At 42.7% G+C, this 21,057-nt stretch overlaps 1 protein-coding gene across 18 annotated transcripts in view; it reads right to left on the bottom strand.

The window, feature by feature from the left end:
- The window catches only part of KIAA0319L (KIAA0319 like), a 118,752-nt gene that overhangs the window by 33,638 nt on the left and 64,057 nt on the right, over window positions 1-21,057 (bottom strand). For all 18 annotated transcript variants that reach the window (XR_014053325.1, XM_081488968.1, XM_081488976.1 and 15 more), the window contains 10 exons: window positions 18,632-18,729; window positions 15,403-15,490; window positions 13,873-13,965; window positions 11,869-12,001; window positions 7,507-7,735; window positions 5,684-5,807; window positions 4,816-4,948; window positions 2,902-3,050; window positions 1,694-1,845; window positions 1,198-1,336 (listed from right to left, as the gene is read on the bottom strand). Coding sequence is in view for 17 of the 18 variants with exons in the window: in XM_081488968.1 (XP_081345094.1) it covers window positions 1,198-1,336; window positions 1,694-1,845; window positions 2,902-3,050; window positions 4,816-4,948; window positions 5,684-5,807; window positions 7,507-7,735; window positions 11,869-12,001; window positions 13,873-13,965; window positions 15,403-15,490; window positions 18,632-18,729 (1,338 nt within the window). In the remaining variant the exon portion in view is untranslated. The remainder of the gene's footprint in view (window positions 1-1,197; window positions 1,337-1,693; window positions 1,846-2,901; window positions 3,051-4,815; window positions 4,949-5,683; window positions 5,808-7,506; window positions 7,736-11,868; window positions 12,002-13,872; window positions 13,966-15,402; window positions 15,491-18,631; window positions 18,730-21,057) is intronic.

Raw genomic sequence — 21,057 nt, 5'->3', positions numbered from 1 at the left:
CAACTGGCTTTGCTGAACTCTCCAGACCAAGTGGTGGGTGTCCAGCAATCTCTCCTGATGCAATCTGATTTTCAGTGACTGCTGTACTTTGTATGCAACAATGGGAGGGAAATTTTCCATGCCAACAATCTTACCAGTGGGAATGCACCTGCCCTACAGGTTTGAAAACCATAAACATGAAGGAAATCCAGGCAGCCAAGAAACAAGGATTTCCTTAAAACATCGCAGCCGGACAATGTTTTCACAGCTCTAGAATTGTGAGACCATTATGTCTTACTTTTGATTATGTCCTAAAGACTGTTCTATATGCAGAAGTTAAAAGTGACTATTCAGAATACTTTCTTCACATACTTGGTGCACCATTTGTCTGTCCTGATGTATCATTTACATAATTAGAGACTATCTGTGATGTGATTTTAAACACAGAGGAGACTTCCCAGTGTCTTGGCTGTTGTCCTTCAGACAGGTAGGGCAAGGACTGGAAGACCTGCCAAGATCCCTTTCCTTCTAAGACAATTGTACATAAGCTTGGCCTTAAACCTAATAAAGAGTAGGTTTGAAGTTTATACCTACTCATCAGATGCTCAGGAATTTATAACATTCTATCCCACCCTGTACTCATTTCCTCCCTAATACCAAATTAGCCTCAAAACAAAACAAAAACATGGTTCTATTTAAGAGAGAAATTTTATTTCTGCAAATGTGAAAAATGCAAAGGACACCAGTTACTTTACCTTCCCTGGGAGTTGTCAGATAAAGCCTGAGGCTCAACTTACAAAAATAAATTGTTTTCTGCAGCTGGGCCCTGATGAGACATCATGACTCAAGTTATTCCTGTGCTCAGATTCCCAAAGCACCCTGAGCCCTCTGTCATCAGTCACACATAGAGGAGAAAGTGCTGGCACAGGGGCCCAAAGGCCTGGCTCTGACACAACGGCTGTGTGAAGCTGAGCAAGCCCTGCCCTCTCTGAGTTTCTGTTCTGAGTTAAGTAGGGGGAGGTCCATATTTCTGTGTGCGTAGGAGAGGTCTTGCTGGAACAGAGAGTCTCTACAGAGTTCTTAGCTTGGGGATTCTAGATTGTTTTAAAGCTGGATATGCCATCTGGCTCTGTCCATGCTGGGGGAAGGGTCTCAGGATCCAGGCCCTGCTGGGCTGATCCAGCAATTCCACTCCGGCTCCTCACTAAATGAACTCACCAGGTTTCACCTCCACCGTGGTCCGGTCTATGTCACTCTCACCCTTCGCATCAGTCACCTTCAGGTGAAATGTGTAGGTTCCCTCAACCAGGTTGGAAAGAAAGAGGACAGGGTGGTGGTCAGAGTGATTTAACACCTCCTGTGGGGTGGAACGACATGACAATGTTGCAGAACAAAACCACACTCCTTTCATGGGAGTCAGCTGCGTCTGTCATAGCTAAGGCCCCTCTGGGTAGATGGCTTCGAGTTCCTGCTCTGTGATGGCATCACAACCCACAGTGATGAGGATCAGAGAACAGAATCACGTTCTGTTCCACATGAGCTTGAGGGGTGACCCTAGCTGGGCAAGCCATTTAATCTCCCTGGATTTCAGAGCACAATCCGGTTTGACACAAGAGACCACTTGGTTAAAACAGGTTCTGGAGTGCTTGACTCAGCCTCCTCTCCCCGTCTCATCATCTGACCTGCGTAGCTCTCCAGCTCTTGGCACACTTACCCCTGCTGCTGGGCTCCCTTCATCTCGAGTCCAGAGGTAGCTGACTATTCCCTTGTCATCTGAGGACTTGGAGCCGTCCAGCTCTGCTGTGTCCGTGGGCAAGGTAATTACCACATTCCCAGCTATCTTGGCTACAGGTGCTTTGTTCATTTCTAAACAAAGAGAAACCATTAAAAAAAAAAAAGTATCATTCAGAAAAAAAAGAAATGGTTCTTCATGGTGCTTGTGAGGAAATTAAACATCAAAACCATCCTAACTGAAGAAGTGTTTTGAGTGCTTATCCCCGCCAGCAACTGCAGTGTAGAGTCACCGCCGCCAGTGCTACAGGGGCTGCGGCTCTAGTCCCGCCTGGAGGCCTCCTGACACTGAGCAGCAGAGTGTGCACAAGCGGTTTCTCCCTGAACTCGCACAGCAGCCTCCCTGGGAGGAATCCATTTCTCTGCTCTGGTGATATAAGATGACTGGAAACAAAGGCCTAAAGCCGTTAAAGCCGTGAAGTTCAGGTTTCATCAGCTGATACTACATATTATCTTCAAAGCGTGGCTTAAAATGTTATTCCCTGAGCATGTTTTTGATTCCTTCCTTAGCACTTTAATAGAGGAAAGGAGTCAGACACTCTTCTTACCCGGGGCCCCCCCTGCAGCTGTGTTTACCCAGTGTGTGCTCTCTATCCACTGAGTTCAGGATACTGCATTGGGGGTCATCTGCATATCTGATAGTTTATCCTACTATCAGCTTATGGGCCTCTCCCAAGACCACCACTGATCACCATGCCTGCACACCAGAGCAAGGCTAGCTTAATGCTGGCCTCAGCATGCAGGCTCCCAGGAGGAGCATAGGAAGCAATAGTGCGGGGCAGTCATTCTAAGGTTGGACAGCAGGTGTCAGTGTAGCTAGCAGGAGAGTTACAGAGACCCAGGGACTTAGCAGCAGAGACAAAATAAAAATGCAAAGGGAAAAAGCCTTAATTCTCTTCCTATTCAACTGAGGAGGGAAGAAGGGAGGGAGGGAAAACAAGGAACTAAAATTTACCTTAAAAGCCACTCAATCAAAGACTGTTTTAGAAAAGCAAATAATAGCTGCCCTTTCCCCTAACTTTCTTCTCTACCCTTTGTCTCTAATCAATCCTTCAACCAAATAAGAGATGACAGACTCTTTACTTGTCTGACCCAGAGGCAGCTGTACCAACCCAAGGTGGCAAGGTGTACCTTCTTTGACAATGACATTCACAGAGCTCTGGCTTTGCAGGTTCCTCTCATCTTTGACGGTCAAGGTGAACACGTAGGTTCCCACTTGCAGCCCAGTCACAGTGGCAACACTGCTGTTAGCATTCTCGAGCTGCACCCCGTCAGGTCCCCTAGACAAAGAGAAACCAGAGGATGGAGTTGCACCTGTCTACTGTTCTCCTGTGCTCGACTCAGCAGGAGCAGACAATTACTGCCTCAGCTAAGACATGAACTATTGTTTCCTCACCTCGAGAGGGCATGTTTAAAAATATTCCATTTGGACAGAATGTCATCTGGCCCCAAAAATACAAGCTACCTGCTGATCAGAAAATTCCATTCACCTGCCTTCAGACACATTTAGCCTTATCCTTTATGAGAGCTTCTAGAACATCCAAATTCTGTGCTGTTCCAGTTTGCAAAAGGAAGAAAGTGCTCTGAGCAGGTCTCCGATCAAAAGAATGATTTAAGAGTCATGTTTCTGAAAAGCATTTCTGGCCCAGTAGTTGGTTCAGCTCTTGCCAGTAAAGAAGCAAAATGCATTTCTTAATCACATGCCAAATTCCCTCCTGCTGAAAAGTTAGGGAGAGGAAATAGGCCAAGGCTGCAGAGAGCGCTCAGGGAAAAACCATCCTCTTCTTAGCATAGCAGCTGCATAAGCAAACCTCCCTCCCGCTCCTAGACAGGGGCCACAGAAGACCCAGAACGCCCGTATCTTCCTTGTCCCCGGTGGCCTCACACGGAGCCTGCAGCAGGGGAGTGAGCTCTGCACCAGCATGCAGGCACAACATTACACACAGCAGACAGCCCTTCTGCTCAAGGGCCAAAATGCCTCAGAGCTTTCCTTAACACCGAGGGATAGCCAGAGATATCCGCACACTCCCAGGGTTTTGCTCTTGTGTTGTTTTAAACGTATAACCCTAACCCCAGCCGCCCCTCTTAAAACAGATTCTCCTCCAAGAAGCCATGCTAAGCATTACTTATGCTGTAAACACTAATAAAACTCAACTAAATGATTTATCTGCTGTATCTTCAACAGTTATAATTAAAACGTGCTAGGTTGAGGAAAATTAGGTTCTTTAAAAGAAACAAACAAAAGCTAAGCAAAATAATTTCTAGACAACAAAAGCTAAGCAAAATAATTTCTAGACTCCAACTCACCAATCATAAGTCAAGTGCTTTTCAAGTCAAATTACAGCCCTTAGCCACCCATCTCTAATGTCCCAGTCAAAACCAAAACCAAAAAACCCAGTCTCTCCTATGTATGCTATCTTTGGAAACTGAGAATGCTTTTAACTCTTTCTTGGAATTCTTTTGCTTCCTGTGGGATCCTGCATATAATCTGAGTTTCAATTGTTATGGCTTAAAGGAAATGAAAGAAACTGAGAACCAGGAATGGTTCGATTAGGAAATTCCAATTTAATTAGTATTATTGTGGTTCCTGCCTTAAGTGGTAACCGGTGTCTAAGGAAACAATAACAGAGTAATGCTTTCATTTTGTAGATGAATTTTCAATTCTCCTTAATAGCTGCTCTGCCCCATCCCCCCTGCCAGCCTTACCCAGTTAATTTTGAGCAACGGTATTTTTCTGCTCCATTACCCCTTCCATCCTGCCTCTCAAGTGTAATTAAACTATGCATTTCAGCAGATGGATTGTACCTGTAAAAGCACCAGGACCACAAAGTACTATCTGGGGACAGTTGATGGTAAGCATTCTCTTTCTTTCTTACAAAAATTATATCATTTTCTTAGAGCTGAAGCTTGGGACTGCAAACATTTCTTTCTCAGTAATCCCCCTTGGATAAGCTAATAAGAAAGTAAACTCTTAAAGGCAAGTAGAACCTAGCTCTTCAAAGGTCTGGTACCTCTGCAAACACAGGGTTCCATGTCAGTACTCACTGTGCTTTTTCCCAAAGGTATGAGATGATTTTCTGGTCATCGGAGCTTTTGCTGCCATCCAGGGTTGTGCTATCCACGGGAAGAGTCAGCTCTTTATCTGGGCCTGCATCTGCCTGTGGAGGCTTGTTGTTTTCTAGAAGACAGAGACTTGGAGGTCAAAAGCAGGCAGTCCAGCTGGGAAAACAGAGGAACCAACTGCGACATATGTTCTGGAAGCCTCAAGGACTCTGCCTCTCCACCCACAGAACTTTTAGATACTGTGGGAGGTAAGGGTATGGTCAGGGAGCTTACGATGAAGCATATAAGACCAAAATGTATAAAACAACTTGAAAGAACATGGCAGAACATAATGAAGTCACAGTGCCATGCTAAATTTAAAGTATAATGCTACAGGAGTTTAAATGAAAGGGCCTGAGAGATAAAGCAGGGCTTTCTTGAGGAAGTGGGCTTTAAGCTGGCCCTTAAAGGACATGGTAGGAGGAGTTCCCTAGTGGTCTAGGTCTGTTAGGATTTCACTGCTGTGGCCTGGGTTCAATCCCTGTTCAAGGAACTGAGATCCTGCAAATTGCAAGGCGGGTCAAAAAAAAAAAGGATCTGGTTAGGATTTGGGATGGCAGAGACCATCTGCTAGCTCCCCTTGAGGGCACAGTAACCAGCCAAGAGCAAGGGCACAGATGAGGCTCTGAAGTGCTCTTTCTCTGTGCCTATGAAGAAGGCACCGGCGGAATGGACAATCGAAGCTGCCAGGGGGACGGTAGATTGGTGACTCCCACTTCTACCCTCATATCACTCAGAACCCAAGTCCTCTTCTCACCCAAGGGTCAAAGGACCAGCCAACAGAAGAGCTTGCCACAAGGTGAGAACTTACCAGGCTGCACAATAACAGTCACTTGAGCGGTGGCCTGCTGTCCTATTGTATCAGTCACCGTGAGCTGGTAAGTATAGTCTCCTTCTTGCATGGCAGAGAGCTGCAGGGTCGGTGTTCTAACCCCCTGAATGAATAAATACAGAGAAGTGGGCTCTCAGAATCATATCATACAGTAAGTCCTTCTCTGGTCTACATGATCTACCTAGTCTTCCAAACCTAGGTTGGTACTGGGCCACCACCTCCCAGTTAGTCAATACTCAATCAGACACTACGGAACATCTTGTTAAAAAGGCTTGACCCTTCAAGGGAATAGCCCTCTGACACAGCAACAGCTTCAAATAAAGTCAGAGCTCTCACGATGGAAGGTAGTACAGGAAAATGTGTGGAGATAACCAAGATCCATTTCCATGACTCAAGCCAAAAAAAAGACCATGAACATATAACAAAACAATACAATTTAAAAAACAGTGTTCTAACAAAGTGTGATGCTTAACAAAGCTGCCTCCATAAAACATGGCAGCAACAACTCAAGATGCTTTGTAATGCTGTGCTGTCCCCTCACAGGTCTGAACAGATTCTGTGACAGCAGAGAAACCTCATATGATACTTAAACTAAAGCCGGATGAAATGTGAGCTTTAAAGTCATGCCTCAAATATGAAAACATAAGACTCCTGAGTGTCAGAAGGGACATTACAGATCATTTAGAGCCAACTGCCAATGCAGGAACTTCTAGAACAGTAGGCAAAACCTAGCAGCCTCTGGGCTGAAACCAGCTTGCAGGCATTTTATTTGGTCTTAGGGTCTTAGAAGTTGGAAAACTTCATGCAAAAGTCTAGACTTGTCTTTTCTTGAAAAGCTGCAGGATCTGACAACACTGGGACCGTACTCCAAAGTGGCAGCAACCAGTCGAACTTGAGGGGCTGAGCCCTTTAGTCAGGGCTTATGTTGTCCAGTTTGCCACAGCCCCCATCCACTTTTCCTCCCTCAGTTACCTGCCTGTTGACGGACCTAGTCTCCTCTTAAAGATCTTCAGAGAGAAGACGCTCACCATCCAGTCAGGCAATCTACTCCAGTTTTTAACAGAGCTCACTAAGATGTGCTGTGCCGTGCTTAGTCACTCAGTCGTGTCTGACTCTTTGAGACTCCATGGGCTGTAGGCCACCAGGCTCCTCTGTCCATGGGGATTGTCCAGGCAAGAATATCGGAGTGGGCTGCCATGCCCTCCTCTGGGGGACCTTACCAACCCAGAGATCACACCCAGGTCTCCCACACTGCAGGTGCACAGTGTGATCTGCAGATAGACCTGGGTTCGATCCCTGGGTTGGGAAGATCCCCTGGAGAAGGGGAAGGCTACCCACCCCAGCATTCTGGCCTGGAGAATTCTGTAGACTGTACAGTCCATGGGGTCGCGAAGAGTCGGACACGACTGATCAACTTTTACTTTCACTCTAACTTTCAAGATGTGCATTCTTCAGCAGAAACTAACCCAACATTGTTAAGCAACTATACCCCCAAAAAAAATTGATTAAAAAAAAAAAAGATTTGTACCCTTGCAGTTTCTAAAGAATTTGACTCCCTGGAATTATCCAAGAACAGCTATCAGTCTTTTCCTCTAATACTAAATATTTAAGATAAAAGTTTTTGCTAATGGGTTAACTGAAGGCCCTGTAACCTTTCTTAAACAAACAAAAAAAAATCAATGTTCTATGTACTAACGTGACTTTTGTTATTAAGACGGAGAAAAATAAGCCTTGGATGGATGACCCAGTCCAGCAGCTCTAATTCCCCTGGGCAAGAAAAGACAGGTGGTCTTCCTTCCTACCTGCATCTCCATCACCTTCCCCTTGCTGTTTGGGCTGAGCGACCACTCATAGCTGGTGATGCCATGATCGTCAGTGCTCTGGTTCCCGAAGAGGGTGATGGAGTTCTGGGGTAGAGTGATCACTTGGTTGGGGCCTGCATTGGCCACAGGGGGGTAGTCCACAGCCTTGTTCACAGTCAGGCTTGCAGTGGTAGAGTTGGTAGCTCCATCAGAGTCTACTACCGTCAAGCTGTCAGGACAGAGAGAGAAGTGCCATTGGGGATGGGCTTAGAGAGAGAGCAATAAACACGGAAGAACTAGAACTCAAGGCTAAAAAATAGCAATGTGGCAGGGTTACCAGGTGGCAATCAACTCTAACCCACTCTTTTTGGAGAGTTAGGGTAATGCTAGAAGCTAACGTTGACTGAGGGTTTACTGTGTGGCAGGCACTGTTCTAAGCACTTTGTATCTCACTTAATCCTCACAACAGCTCCATATAGTATTGTCCCTATTTCACTCCCTATATACACGAGGAGACCAAGGCAGAAAGAGGTAAAGTAACTTGCCCAAGCTTGAAAGCTTGACAGTAGTGGGGTCAGGATCTAAATCTAGACAATAAATCTCTGCACCGTTTCACTCTGCTGCCTGCACGTGTCTGTGGCTGGGACCTTCACAAGCATTGTCTGATCTGGCCCTCACAACAACCATACACAAGAGGTGTCATCAATCTCACAATTACAGAAGTCTTTAAGAGGTTAAGAAAACTGCCCAGTGCTAAACAGTGAGTCGAGGTACAAGCCCAGTGCTCTGACTCCAAAGCCCAGAACCAAGTCTTAAGAAGCAGTAATTCCCAGTCCCTATCCCTCTGAGGTTCAAAGATGCCACACTAAATAAAGCAAGTTCTGACTGCAGCAGACTCTCCTCCCATCATCCTGTTTTGGCTGTGTACACAGCGCGAGAATGGACTTCCTGGGCAGACAGCCTCTAGGATGGACCGGGAAGGCTGGCTCCAGTAAGATAGGAGCCTGAGATGGAAATGAATCTCCTACGCAACAGTCCCACAGTTTGTGCCAGTGTGAAAGAGAATTTGCAAGAGAAAAAAATGTTCATTTATAAGAGCAGGCTTTTACCTAAATAATGCCTTCCAGCTGAACAGCCTAAAGCTTCTCTTGCCACCTCAAAATGTGAGCATAAGCAAGCAAGGAGGTTTGGGCTCCTTCCATTTTGCTGACAGAAAGAGGAAAAGCATATAAAAGACATGTCGTTTGTTTAAATCTCACCACCAGCCACAGAAAGAGCCAGACATCTGTGGGTTTTTAATCCTACAATCTCACTCTTTACCTATGGTCTTAAGGGGATTTCTGATATTACAGCCTTGAGAGAAAGAACACAAAAACATCACACACAGACATGTGCAAATCAGCAAATACCTGAAAAAGAAAAATCCACATAAGTGGTCCTCTTTTTCCAGTTTCCCTGTTTTCAGTTTTTTGTTTATTTTTTTTAAACATATCTTATTTGTCTTCTCTTTCAGAACAAAAGCAAGTTATAGACAGATGGAAAATGGCAAATGCCCATTACTCTTTCACCTTAGACAGTCCCTGGCTTGCACATAAAAATCCTGGAACCAAACAGCAGCTGACCACAGGGCTGGGGAAAGAGGCCACTGCCATGTAAAAGCAGGGGACAAGAAAAGGTAAGTGGAATCAAACAAATTGGACCTTAAGGCTAGTCAAACCCAATCCCATCATTTTATGGACTGAGGCTTGGAAAAACAGAATTGCACCCAATATCCCATTCACCTGAAATGCTCTAGGTTAACATTATGGTTAAAAGCTCAGACTCGAGTCAGCAGCCTATGTGACCTTGAGCAAGTTACTTAACCTCTTTGTGACTGTACTTCCTAATCTGTAAAATAATTATAATATCAGTTACAAGGATTAAATGAGCTGTTGCATGCAAAGAGCTCCGAATAGCACTAAAGACACAGTAAATGTCTAAGAAGCAGTAGCTATTTTTGTTACTATTTCAAAAAGGATCACATGGCCCAGGCTAAATTCCATAAATATTAAAGTTTCTATATTAGAAATTCCAGGCAAAAACCAACTCATATTTCCATTTAAAGCCAGTGAGAAGGCTCCTATCTTGTTGTAATGGTAGCTGCCCTTCATTCACTTGAAGTCTGGAGTCAGTGAGAGTGCTGCGAAGTCAGAACTTGTTTATTTATTTATATGGCAGGTGCTGTGCTAGGACATTCCTTGCTGCATCTCTGGTAGTGTCTCAAATGTGATGAATCTCAGGTCCAGTGGGGAGGACAGACACCCGTGAACAAGCTGCTGCACCATGGCAAGCACCACACCGAGGCACTGAGTATAACAGGGAATGAAGAGACTGCTCCTCTCTGAAGGAATCTCCAAGAGCCTTGCTGAAAACGGAGGAGGTCCTTAAAGAGAGGCAGAACCCTCAAAGACTGAGAAGAGCATTCAAGGAAGCATAGACAAAACACACACAGGTCAAGTCAAGGAGCAGAGTAGAATGAGCCCTGACCTTGGGGGTTAGAAAATCTGCATTTCAGCTCTAGCTGTGTGACCTCAGAGAAGTTAGTAGTTAGCCTCATTTTTCTCAGCTGTAAAATAAGGGTAGTATAGTGTACATATGGTGTTTGTGTGACACTCAAGTACAAGTGCTTTGCAGCATACAAGGAATAATGCAAATACAAGGAAGATTACTCTAGAATCAGCCTCATACTCACTAATCACAATCTAGTATGTCAATGCTAGCTCCCAAAAGAACTGACTTTGACTTTTGGACTCTGTGGGAGAAGGTGAGGGTGGGATGATCTGAGAGAATAGCATTGAAACATGTATATTATCATACGCGAAACAGAACACCAGTCCAGGTTCGATGCATGAGACAAGTGCTCAGGGCTGGGGCAATGGGATGACTCAGAGGGATGGGATGGGGAGGGAGGTGGGCGGGGGGTTCAGGTTGGGGAACACATGTAAACCCATGGATGATTCATTGTCAATGTCTGGCAAAACCACTACAATATTGTAAAGTAATTAGCCTCCAACTAAAATAAATAAATTAAAAAAAAAAAAAGAAGAGGAAGGACAAAAAGTACTAAGAGTATGGGGAAGAGACTCTCGGGCTCCCATTTCTGGGGGATTAGTGCCCCCCACAGTCTGTTTCCCATTTCCTAGACCTCATACAGGGCCACATTTGGACACAGCCCTACTCTAGTGGGAGGATCTCTGTTCTCCGGGTCTGTACTTCCCTCCCTGGTCTCAAGCTTTCTCTGAGTGGCTGTCAGCCTGGAAACTTTCCTTCTTAAAAAATACATGGGAACAATCCATCAAATGTCATACACCTTTCGTTGTTGGCATGTTGTATACTTACACAATAGCTGTTAACTTCTTTTAATTCAAAATAGTTCTCCAAACTTATGGTTGCAAGTGGGAGGGGGGGAGTGAGAGGGTCTTTAGGATGGACACATACCCACTGCTATATTTAAAATGGATAACCAACAAAGACCTACTGTAGAGCACAGGGAACTCTGCTCCATGTTATGTGGTAGCCAGGATGGGAGGGGAGTTTATGGGAAAAAAAAAAGAAAAAAGAAAGAAAGAACTGACTTTGAATCATATTCTCTGAAAAGTCCCCAACAGAGAAAAATCCTACAAATTATATTCAAATAAATAATTAGTCAAAGGCAAGGATTTGGCACCCCACTCCAGTACTCTTGCCTGGAAAATCTCATGGATGGAGGAGCCTGGTAGGCTGCAGTCCATGGGGTCGCTAAGAGTCGGACATGACTGAGCGACTTCACTTTCACTTTTCCTGTTCATGCACTGGAGAAGGCAATGGCAACCCACTCCAGTATTCTTGCCTGGAGAATCCCAGGGATGGCGGAGCCTGGTGGGCCGCCGTCTATGGGGTCACACAGAGTTGGACACGACTGAAGCGACTTAGCAGCAGTTAGCAAGGATTTTGAGATATCATAAGCTGAGGAAGCATTTCCCAAAGGGAAGAGATGAGAGTAGATTCCTTACAGAATTTTCCTGAGAAAAGGCAAAGGAAGATGGGCCCTTCTAGTTTATGACAAAAATTCCATAAAACAGTTTGGATATATGCCAAGTATGGCTCTGAGAAGGTTTAGCTGTGTGGATCCTGATCTATTACGCAAGGACCTTTGCCCTAAAAAGTTATCACTGTTTTGACCACAATTACCACATGGCTTAAAGAACCAATGGAACCAAAGGCTTTATTATCAATCAACTCTACAGGGAGTTTGATATCTGTCAGAGTTACTCTTTAAAGTATGAAAAACTCACAACAGGGAAAAAAAATGGCCTATGGTAAGCTTGAAGGATCCAAATTTACCTGAAAGTGTAGTTTCCAGGAACGAGCTTACTTAGTTTTAATATGGCGGTATCTTCAGAAATCTTCTTTTCTCTCAGAGGTCCCTTAAGTTCTTCCCAGTGGTACTGGACGATTTTATCATCATCAGTGCTTTCTTGGTCACAAAGAAATATCAGTTACAACATGAGAGCACTGGGTCTCAGCACTTATCCAGCTTACACAAACCAGGGCAACTGCTAGGAAAACTTCATGAAGTTACAGACTCTCTCTTCACTGTATTTAGGAAAACTTTATGAGTTTAGGAAAGTCTAGGAAAACTTCATGAAATTACAGACTATCTCTCCAGAGTGTTTCTTTCCTTGGATTATGAGGTCATTCTGCCTCTCTATGAATATTCCATTTCATAGTTTTCCAAGGACTCCAACATAGGCAGCCTCTGGTTAAAATGCTACTGTATAAAAAAAGTAAAATCAAAAGTGATACTCAACCTACTTAAAAGAAAAGAAAAGAAAATTTACACTGAGCACAGTACTTTTTAACCTAGCTAATTGGTAAACACCAAAATTTCATAACAGACTATATGGGTAAAGGTGTGGGGGAAGAGGACCCCTCATAACGTCATGGTGGAAGCATAAACTGAAACCTCTATAAACAGCAATCTAGGAAAATTTATCTTTGTCCCTGAAATACCTCTTCGAGGAACTTAATTCTATATATATACTTGCACTTGTGTTATAAATCTGTAGAATATTTAATATTTGTGTTAACTATCTGCTTATAAGATTATTTGTGGTAACATTATTTTAAAATCAAATCAAAAATAATTTAAATGGTCATCAATAGAGATTGACTGAAAACAAGTATATATTTATACAATGAAATTATACATTCATATAACAGAAGGCTACGTAATCATTAAAAGAAAAAGAGAATGAAGAAGTATTGCTTGTATTAATTCAGAAAAATTCTCCAACATATAGAAACAAGCATTGTACATAACTGTGTGTGTAATGTGTTGTTTATAGACTGTGTATTTTCTTTTTTGTGTGTGTGTGTATTTTCTTATAAACACATAAAATATCTCTGGAAAGATGCATAAAATAATACCATTGGTTGTCTGGAGGAAAACTGGACAGTTGGGAGACGGGGATGATAATAATTCTTTTCACTATATACCTTTACATATTATTTAACTTTGATGTATTCAAAAATATAAAATAAATGGTACTAAGTGAACTCTTTCTACCACTCTCACAAGTGTTTCATTCTGTTCTGTCTCTTCCTCTTGGCCTGCTACTCTTCCATCCTCCTTTGCTTGCCAGAAGCATCTACATGAAATGTTTAACCTTGCTAGAGATTCCTCTGCTAAGCAGTGACTGCGTCTACCAGAAACCACTGGTGGTGCCAAGACAGTCAGGGTAACTGGACCTTAATGGGTCTCAAAAGAAACCAAGTGAACACTGGTGAGATGACAGTGCACACACACAGCCAAGACCCAGAAATCCTCTCATGTCACCCATCAGGTGACACCACTCTGAAGGGTAAAATGTTAATAATGAGCCCAGGCAGAGGTGGGAGGAACATTCTGAGTCCCTCCAGGAGAAGGCTGACAAGGATCTTGTTAGGCAGTGATGGCTAAGTGAGAGTTCTTTGTCAAGACTCTCAGGTACTTATCTTGCCATGACAGATAGGAAGGAGCTTTGTTTTCATAACTAAGAATGGCAACTCCAGGCAAGCGACTTTGAAAATCAGCAAGCTTCAATGAATATAACGCTAAGTATATGAATAATACTATTTTCTTACCATCTCAGAGAAGAACTATTACTTTAGTCGGGCCACATGGGGATTTTAAAAAATGCCTGTTTAGTTTTTACTTCCTAATAGATTGCTTCAGATAGTTGGTCTTCCCATAGCATGGCCAAGAGGACTAGTCTAAACAGTATTCAGACACAGCTGGCTGCAAATCCTTTACTAGAGTACACAGCAAATGCTCTTCTAAAACATCATGCTGAGACATGTACTCACGGCTGCCGTCAATGACTGTAGAAGTGGTCGGCAGAGAGATCTCCTGGTACTGTGGTGACACAATGGCAACAGGAGGCCGATTCTTACGGGGCTCTGCAAAAAAATGACCCACAAGAAACTGGAAGAAGGGCTTCACAAATTATATCATAGGAGAAGCAGGTCATATCTGAGTGCAGTGTATGTCAGTTTCCATTACATAACTGGATAGCTGAGCATCACCAAATGGGAAAGTCACAAGATCAGGTTGATGTTCTAACCTAAGACACCCGGGATTGTTAAAACCTCTTGGAAACCTGACGATTGCTAAGGCCATGCCCTGTGCATACTTTCAATGCTCATGCACTATCTAGTATATTATAAGTACTATAGCAGCAACTGACTGCTTTCAGGTAAGCTGAATAGAGGTGGACAACAAACAAGCTTTGTGCAATAAAGGACTTGGCAAGCAAACTATCTCTTGGCACAGACTGTGTGAAAAAATAATGGGTGATTTCTCCACCATCCCTGAGCTGATTGTGTGTGAGATTATTAGGCCTGAGTGCTGGGAAGGTAACAAAACACTTCAGTCCACTCTCATGAATGTGAGCTACAAACCCACAAACCTAGCAGCCTCCACTTTGAGAAATGATCAAACGGTCTTTATGCTTAACACATTTTTAAGAAGGTGAAGGGATTACTTTGGCTACAAAGTTCAAGGAAGGAAAAGAAAACCTTTACCAACAAAGACAGAAAACAGTATTAAGAATTTGTGCCAATGTATGTGTCACTTTCCAACTACCCCCCAATTTTTCTGAAAATGCAAAATAAGATATCTTGTTAATGCACTGTAATCTACCAATGAAAGTGGAAGTGAAAGTCACTCAGCCGTGTCTGACTCTTTGCGACCCCATGGACTATACAGTCTGTGGAATTCTCTAGGCCAGAATACTGGAGTGGGTAGCCTTTCCCTTTTCCAGGGGATCTTCCCAACCCAGAGATCAAACCCAGGTCTCCCTCATTGCAGGTGGATTCTTTACCAGCTGAGCCACAAGAGAAGCCCCAGGGGATCACTTGAAAAGAATGATGAGATTTGGCTTCCAAGATAACAGAGGACTGGCAGGGTTTAAATGAGGAATTCTGTGTGCAAAGGCCCACACTTCTGGAAAGAGGTCAGACAGAGCCTGCCACTGGCCTGGTTCTCTTTCTGCACGCTTCTCCCAGGCTCCTGCCTTTCCTGTGTCTCTTAATTACAACACATGGTCCCCTCTCAGCATGACCCACTTGGAGAAGTAATTCTCAAGCAGACAGGCCACACTACACTGTGGGCCACGTGACCAACTCTTCCCTGCCCAGCCAGGTATGCCAATTAGAATCAAACTACATACACTTCGCCAGGCTAACCTTTTACTCCACTGAACTAGGAATTGCCCAATATGTGAAATATATTACCAAAAAGGAATGAGAATTTAAGACCCCTAAAGTTAAATCTCCATCTCCTTGGGAATCCTGCAGAGGGAGCAATGGAGCCAGGGCTGGGGCTGGGAAACAGACCTGGTTTCACCGTCACATTCACGTAGCCTTCCCCGTGAGCATTCTGACCGTCCACAATCACTTTGAATTCATACAGGCCTGGAGTGAGCTGCAGAAGTGAGAGAAGATCTTTTAGAAAACCACCAACAGCAGCAATTATATTTAAAATAACACATATATCTAAATTTTTCCATGCTGATTCTTGCATACTCCTGTGCTTGCACCATTTCCAAAATGGAGAAAGTAAACAAGCCGAAGAGATGAAACAATAAATTAGAAACTGAAAAACCATAGCTTTTAATGTGAATCTTATTACTAGCTGACTCTAAACAACAGAAGGGATTTCAGTATCTCTGTACTCCCATTTTCTTTTCAGAAGAACATTAAGGGCCCAACCATCCTACTTCAGTTATGAAATTAAAACAATCAACTCTGCAAAGAAAAACATTTTGTAAAAACACCAAATAGCTCTCAGATACCTGAATATTTTCCCCTCCTGATTTCTACTAACTGTATGAACATAACGACAAAAAAATAACCCACAATCCCATTGTCCTAATACCCCAATTAATCATATTTTTCTTATATCCTTCTAATCTTTTACCACACACACGAAAAAAGAGCTATAAACAGTTCATTTGTTCAGCAAACATTTATTGAGAACCAATTATATACGGTCATTGTTCTAGGCTTGGGGTTTGGAGATGAATAAGGCAAGGTCCTTGCCTTCAAGGAGCTCATTATTTCAGCAGTATTCAGGGCCTAGCTAAAATCAGGGTATGCATCAAACTTTTTATTGTTCTTTCTTTGATTCGTTTAGCATGAACACTTTTCACATTAGAACAGTCTCTTTAATAGTCATTTTAATGGCTGCAGAATAGTACGTGAATAAATGTGCCATAATCACATAAGCATTTCACATTGCTGGATATTTGAGTTGTTTTCAAAATTTAAATATTATAACTAATGCTGTGATGAACATCTTTCAGGTAAAATGATTTTCTTCTTTTGAACTATCTCCTTTGAGTACATGCTAATCGAATGCATGTAGCATTTCTGATCACTTCCTTCTTCCTGTAATGCTCCCCTTCCTCGACTTCTGTGCCTACTCCTCCTTTTCTCCCATTTCCTCTTCCTTCCATACCTTTAATGACTGTGTTCCCCAGGATCCCAACTGCAATCCATTTACTTCTTCACTCTATATAACCTCTGGATGATTTTATCTATTACCATGGCTTTGGTTGTCATCTATTTGATGCTGGTGTACAAATTTATCTCTGCAGCCCAGACCTCCATCCCGATCTCTAGCCCCTTACCCTCAGCTACTTATTGGTCACTTCCACTCAAATGTTTCATGGGTTCCTCAAACTCACTCTGTCCCAAAATGAATTAATCATCTGCAAATCTCCTCCAAAGCTGCTCCTCTTTCTATACTTCTCATTTCAGTGAATACTGTCACAAATACACCAACATCCAGCCAAGTTCCTAGGCCAAAAGGCTAAAATTATCCTAGACCTCTCTTCCCCAACACCTCCATCCAATTAACTGACCACCAGATTGACCTCCATAATATTTCTCAAATCTACCCACTTCTCTCTACTCACACTATTCACCACCTTAGTTTTTAACCATTCATCATAGCACAGTTGTTAAGAGCATGGGCTTCAGAGATGGAAAATTCCAGTTCAAATCTACTGTTTAATAGCCTTGTGCACTTAGACCAAACCACTTTATTTTTCTAATTTTTAGCTCTGCCATTTGTAGAACAGATATCAATATTTACATCTTGGGGTTGTTAGGAAAGTTAAATGAAATAATTGCATAAAACAATTAGCACTGTGTCTAGCACATGCAAAGTGCTCAATGGGTGGTTTTTAGAAAGAAAGAAAGTGAAGTCGTTCAGTCATGTCTGACTCTTTGACCCCATGGACTGTAGTGTACCACGCTCCTCCGTTCATGGGATTTTCCAGGCAAGAGTACTGGAGTGGGGTGCCATTTCCTTCTCCAGTGGGTGGTTTTCAAGGCTTATGTTATTTTTTTGTTTTTTTCACTCAGACTATTATCATCTCATACCTACATGTCTCAACAGATTCCTCACTGTGTCCCTAGTGTGAGTCTTCTCTCCTCCAATCTGCAGTCAGGGTGATCTCTCTAAACTGAAAGTCTGAACATGTCATTCTCCTGCTTAAAACCCTTCAAAGGCTCCCTCTGGATAGGAATCAGTCCTTCTAGCACACAAGGCTCCGTGCAATCTGGCCCCCACCTCCCTCCAACTCATAGGTGCCACTGCTCTTCTCATACCATGGGGTCCAGTCAGGATGAGCCACATATAATGCCCTTTTCCCCATACTTCTCTCTATCATTCAGCCCAGTGGACACATTCCTTCCTCTGTTTGGGGTATTACCACTCCACCCTTTATCCAGTAAAGGCGCTCAGTCATGTCCGACTCTTTGCAACCCCTTGGACTGTAGCCTACCAGGCTTCTCTGTCCATGGGATTTTCCAGGCAAGAGTACTGGAGTGGGTTGCCATTTCCTTCTCCAGGGATCTTCCCGACCCAGGGATTGAACCCGGGTCTCCGGCATTGCAGACAAACGTTTTACCGCCTGAGCCACCGCCAGCCACATTTCATGATTCAACTAGGCCAACTCTTTTAAGAAATCTACTCTAACTCCCTGGGGCTTTAATACCCCCTATACTGACCCAGTGTATCCCTGTTAAAATTACCTGCTTCAGTCAGTAGCACCTACTAGACTCTATTTTCCCTAAATGTTAATATTATGATTAGTAAATAGTAAATCCCCAATTCTTGCCATATAACTAATGTACAATGAACAGTTGTTAAAAGAAAGAAAGACAGATAGAGAAATTGCTTGGCCAAAGAACATGAACATTTTTATGGCTCTTAATAACTATACAGAATCCCAAAAAAGACTGAGCCAATTTACACAGTCATACGGCCACAAATAACCTAGCTTATCTCCCAAATTCTAAAATCCTTATGTTACCCTTAAAAGCTGTTTAGTGTATATTTTCAGCTATCACCACTATGCTTATATTCTCACCATAAATGAAAATTTGAGAATCATACACTAACAAATACTGGATGTCAGCCAGCCAGACTTTTGGAGGATTCACTTTTGAAAGATTGTTCCTAACTTTCGTGTGGACAGAAAGTTCTATATTATACATTTTAGAAAATGGCCAAGACCTCTACCCCATCCCTGCAAATGACAGTAGGCAAATTCACCTTGGACAGCTTCAGGATCCTGGAATGCTCCCCTTCCATTTCTCCACTGTAGTCTTTAGGATGAGTAATCAACTGCCAGTCATAGGTGTAGGATTCTCCTATAGAAGGGCAGTTACAAAAATCATGACAACACAGACCTACACACAAAGAGGGCAGCCACACAGCCTGCCAATAACAAAATTCTTCTAGTCTTGACAAGATCTTAACTTTCAAGATTCACCCTAAAGCCAAAGGGAAACCAAACAGTCTGTTGAAAGGAAGGGTAGATTCTGCTGAAGGCTACAGTTAGGGCTTCTTCCACTCTCCCCCCCAGCCAAGCTCATTCCTGCCCCATTTCCACCCTGCTTTGGACCAATCCTCCCCTAAAATACCACGTTGGCATGGTGTGGCATCCAGTGAAAATACATGCCCTACCAACCACTGTGGATGAACTCACTGGGGACAAAGGCCATTTTCTTGCAAAACTTCTTTTGCAACAAAGAACAGCAATGACTTCTAAATAACATGGTTCAAAAATAGCTTTTTACGGAGTGCTAACAATGCTCGTCTCACTGAGGTCATCACACCCTGGTGAGTTAAAAGAGCTACTTCATTCCTGCTGAGCTAAATAACACACTGCAGAAGGTGATAGGGGATGGCCCATTTAAAACAGGCCCCACTGAAATTAATTAAGATCAAATGAAGCATTAAATGGTCCTCATCTGCAGCTTAGACTATATGACTATCTAGAGTGACCATAGAACTCTGTTATCTAAGTGGAATTCCTCCCCAGTTAAAGTGGTCTTAAATATTTTTGGGAACAAAATGCATTTAATGGCTAGGAAAGTGTGAGATTTGGTAGGAAGGTTTAATTTAAGTTACTACCCAAAAAGGGAAAAATAAAAGGAAAAAGAAAAAGTCTCAAGTGCTTACAGAGAATGGTCATCTTTTTCTTATTCCATGAGTTCAAAAGTTAAAGTTAACACATAGAACTTAATTCCAAACAGACTTAAGACGAGATTTTACTTTATAAGCCTGAGATACAAGATCTTCTACTCTTTCTTCCTCCAGGAAATATTGGCTTTGTTTTGGCCAACTGTCAGCCCCAGGCAGCTCTAATAAATGTAGATGTAAAGTCAGGTGAGGTGAGGAGCAGGAAAGAAGTGGGAGAAGTAGGACTGGTGCTAAGAGATGACGCTTCTTGCACCGTAGTTAGAAAAAATTTTTCCACACAGAAAACAGACTCACACTAGTTTAGGAACTGACAATTTTCTCATATCTAAGGCTAGCAACGTAGATTTCAAAATATGACAATATTCCTAGGACAAAAAAGCTCAGGGGGATGAATTATGCCTTACAGACAGGAATTTGCCCAAGGGTAGGAACAACGGAGGTCTGTTAGACAGAATGCTGGTTTTAACGATTTAGGGCAGTGGTTTTCAACCCACGTCTCTGAACCCAGAGGGATCCTGAGAGGTGCTTCAGGGTTGCCAAAGAAGACGAGGCAGATGAAGGACAGGCAGAGCTGGTCCTGCCTCACTGTCCCCAACCTTTGAAAGTTTGAAACCATCCATCTCATGTATCATCAGATAAAGGTTGAAGAAACTGGGAAAAGGAGAGTTGAAAGAATCTGTTTTTGAACTGATGTGTTTTGGAAGACTGACACGCAAGGTGATGTTAACTCACCCACATAAAGGGTACATGCAAATAGGGGTAAGAAAAGAAAATACAGTAGAGCCAGGATATCTTTCAGAAAAGAGTGGAAGCAACTGTAGCTCAAAGCAGTTCTTTCCTCACTTGCATCTTCAAAGGCCACCAAATCCATTCACCTTATCACCAGAATAGGAAAGGAAAATGTTTCTTTATAGGAAGGTAGAACAAATTGATAAGGAAAACTCAATTTCAGGGCAGAAATACAGAAAAGAGAGGGCGTTTAGGTTCTGGAAAAGTACTTTTTGCATAAATAGGACCAGAAAGTAAGGATACTGTACCAGAAATGTGTTCCTAAAATGGAAGGACCCCATCCTGAATAGAGTATGGCATTCTGTTTAACTAACCCTGTAACTAGCTACTTGACCTACCTTATAAGAGAATAACACAAACCTAATGCAATAATTTTCCATCAAAGTATGCTTCCCTTCGTGTCACAGTCTTGAGAAAACATGTGTTTGTAAGTCAAACTTTGGCATACTAAAATATACTTCAAAGGAGAAAGGGATGCTCATATTACAAAAGTTTTCTTAAATAATAAGTTAATAATCCCCTAATTTATATATTAAACAGGTTAACTTGAGTCTCAGTTTCTTCCTCTTTTAAATGGATATAATAAAATCTACATTTAATGAGCATCCACTATGTGCTAGGGACTAAGGTATATAGGTACATTATATACCATTTCATTTTACCCTTAAAGTAACCTTATGAAGTAGGGATTACTATCTTCATTC

This window comes from Giraffa tippelskirchi, chromosome 5 (assembly GCF_054371585.1).
Source record: "Giraffa tippelskirchi isolate mGirTip1 chromosome 5, T2T-mGirTip1v1.2.pri, whole genome shotgun sequence".
NCBI classification, from domain to species: Eukaryota; Metazoa; Chordata; class Mammalia; order Artiodactyla; family Giraffidae; genus Giraffa; species Giraffa tippelskirchi.
The sequence above is the reverse complement of the archived record's forward strand: the minus strand, read 5'-3'. Positions and strand labels throughout refer to the sequence as shown.